Below are 544 nucleotides of genomic sequence, written 5' to 3' on the forward strand. Positions count from 1 at the left end.
GCCGGAGCATCAGCAGTTGGGGCCACAATGGAGGGACTCGCTCTGCCCCATCCCCAGCAGCCCCCTAAATTCCTTTCCTCCTGCCCCTGTCTCTTCACCCAGTCCCTGAGCCCATGCCTGGTGGTAGCCCTGTTCGCCAGGTTCCTGCATTCCTCATACGCCCCGCCCCCCGGCTCTTTTACTCTGCTTCAACTGAGCCCCCCACTCCTCGTCGTCCATTCCAGGGACCCAGCCAAGTCTGGGGATCCCCAAATCTCCGATCTTCCTGGTGGCTGGCCGCAGGACGGGTGAGGCTCGGGGAGGGGCTCCCCTGACCTCCCCGCCCCATCCCCACCTCTCGGTCCCCCAAACCCCGGCCGGGCGTCCACCTTTGCGCAGGTCCACGGTGCGCAGCTCGAAGGCGATGCGGTTCTTCTTGGCGAAGATGTAGATGGCGCGGCAGGGTTGGGACAGCAGGTCCAGGTAGAGCTCCAGGCCCATGGCGGGGGCGGACCGGCCTCGCCACGCAGGGGACACGGGACTCAGAGGGCCCCGGGCCGCGACC

At 67.3% G+C, this 544-nt stretch overlaps 2 protein-coding genes across 3 annotated transcripts in view; both read right to left on the minus strand.

The window, feature by feature from the left end:
• Window positions 1–538, minus strand: part of LOC105003076 (glutathione S-transferase theta-1) — a 7,905-nt gene extending 7,367 nt beyond the window's left edge. For both annotated transcript variants that reach the window (XM_010860047.1, XM_010860055.1), the window contains exon 1: window positions 369–538. In XM_010860047.1, coding sequence (XP_010858349.1) covers window positions 369–480 — 112 coding nt within the window. In that variant the 5' untranslated portion in view covers window positions 481–538. The remainder of the gene's footprint in view (window positions 1–368) is intronic.
• The window catches only part of LOC105003033 (glutathione S-transferase theta-4), a 27,242-nt gene that overhangs the window by 14,741 nt on the left and 11,957 nt on the right, over window positions 1–544 (minus strand). The window lies entirely within an intron of this gene.

Source organism: Bison bison, unplaced genomic scaffold (assembly GCF_000754665.1).
Source record: "Bison bison bison isolate TAMUID 2011002044 unplaced genomic scaffold, Bison_UMD1.0 scf7180017856933, whole genome shotgun sequence".
Lineage (NCBI taxonomy): Eukaryota > Metazoa > Chordata > Mammalia > Artiodactyla > Bovidae > Bison > Bison bison.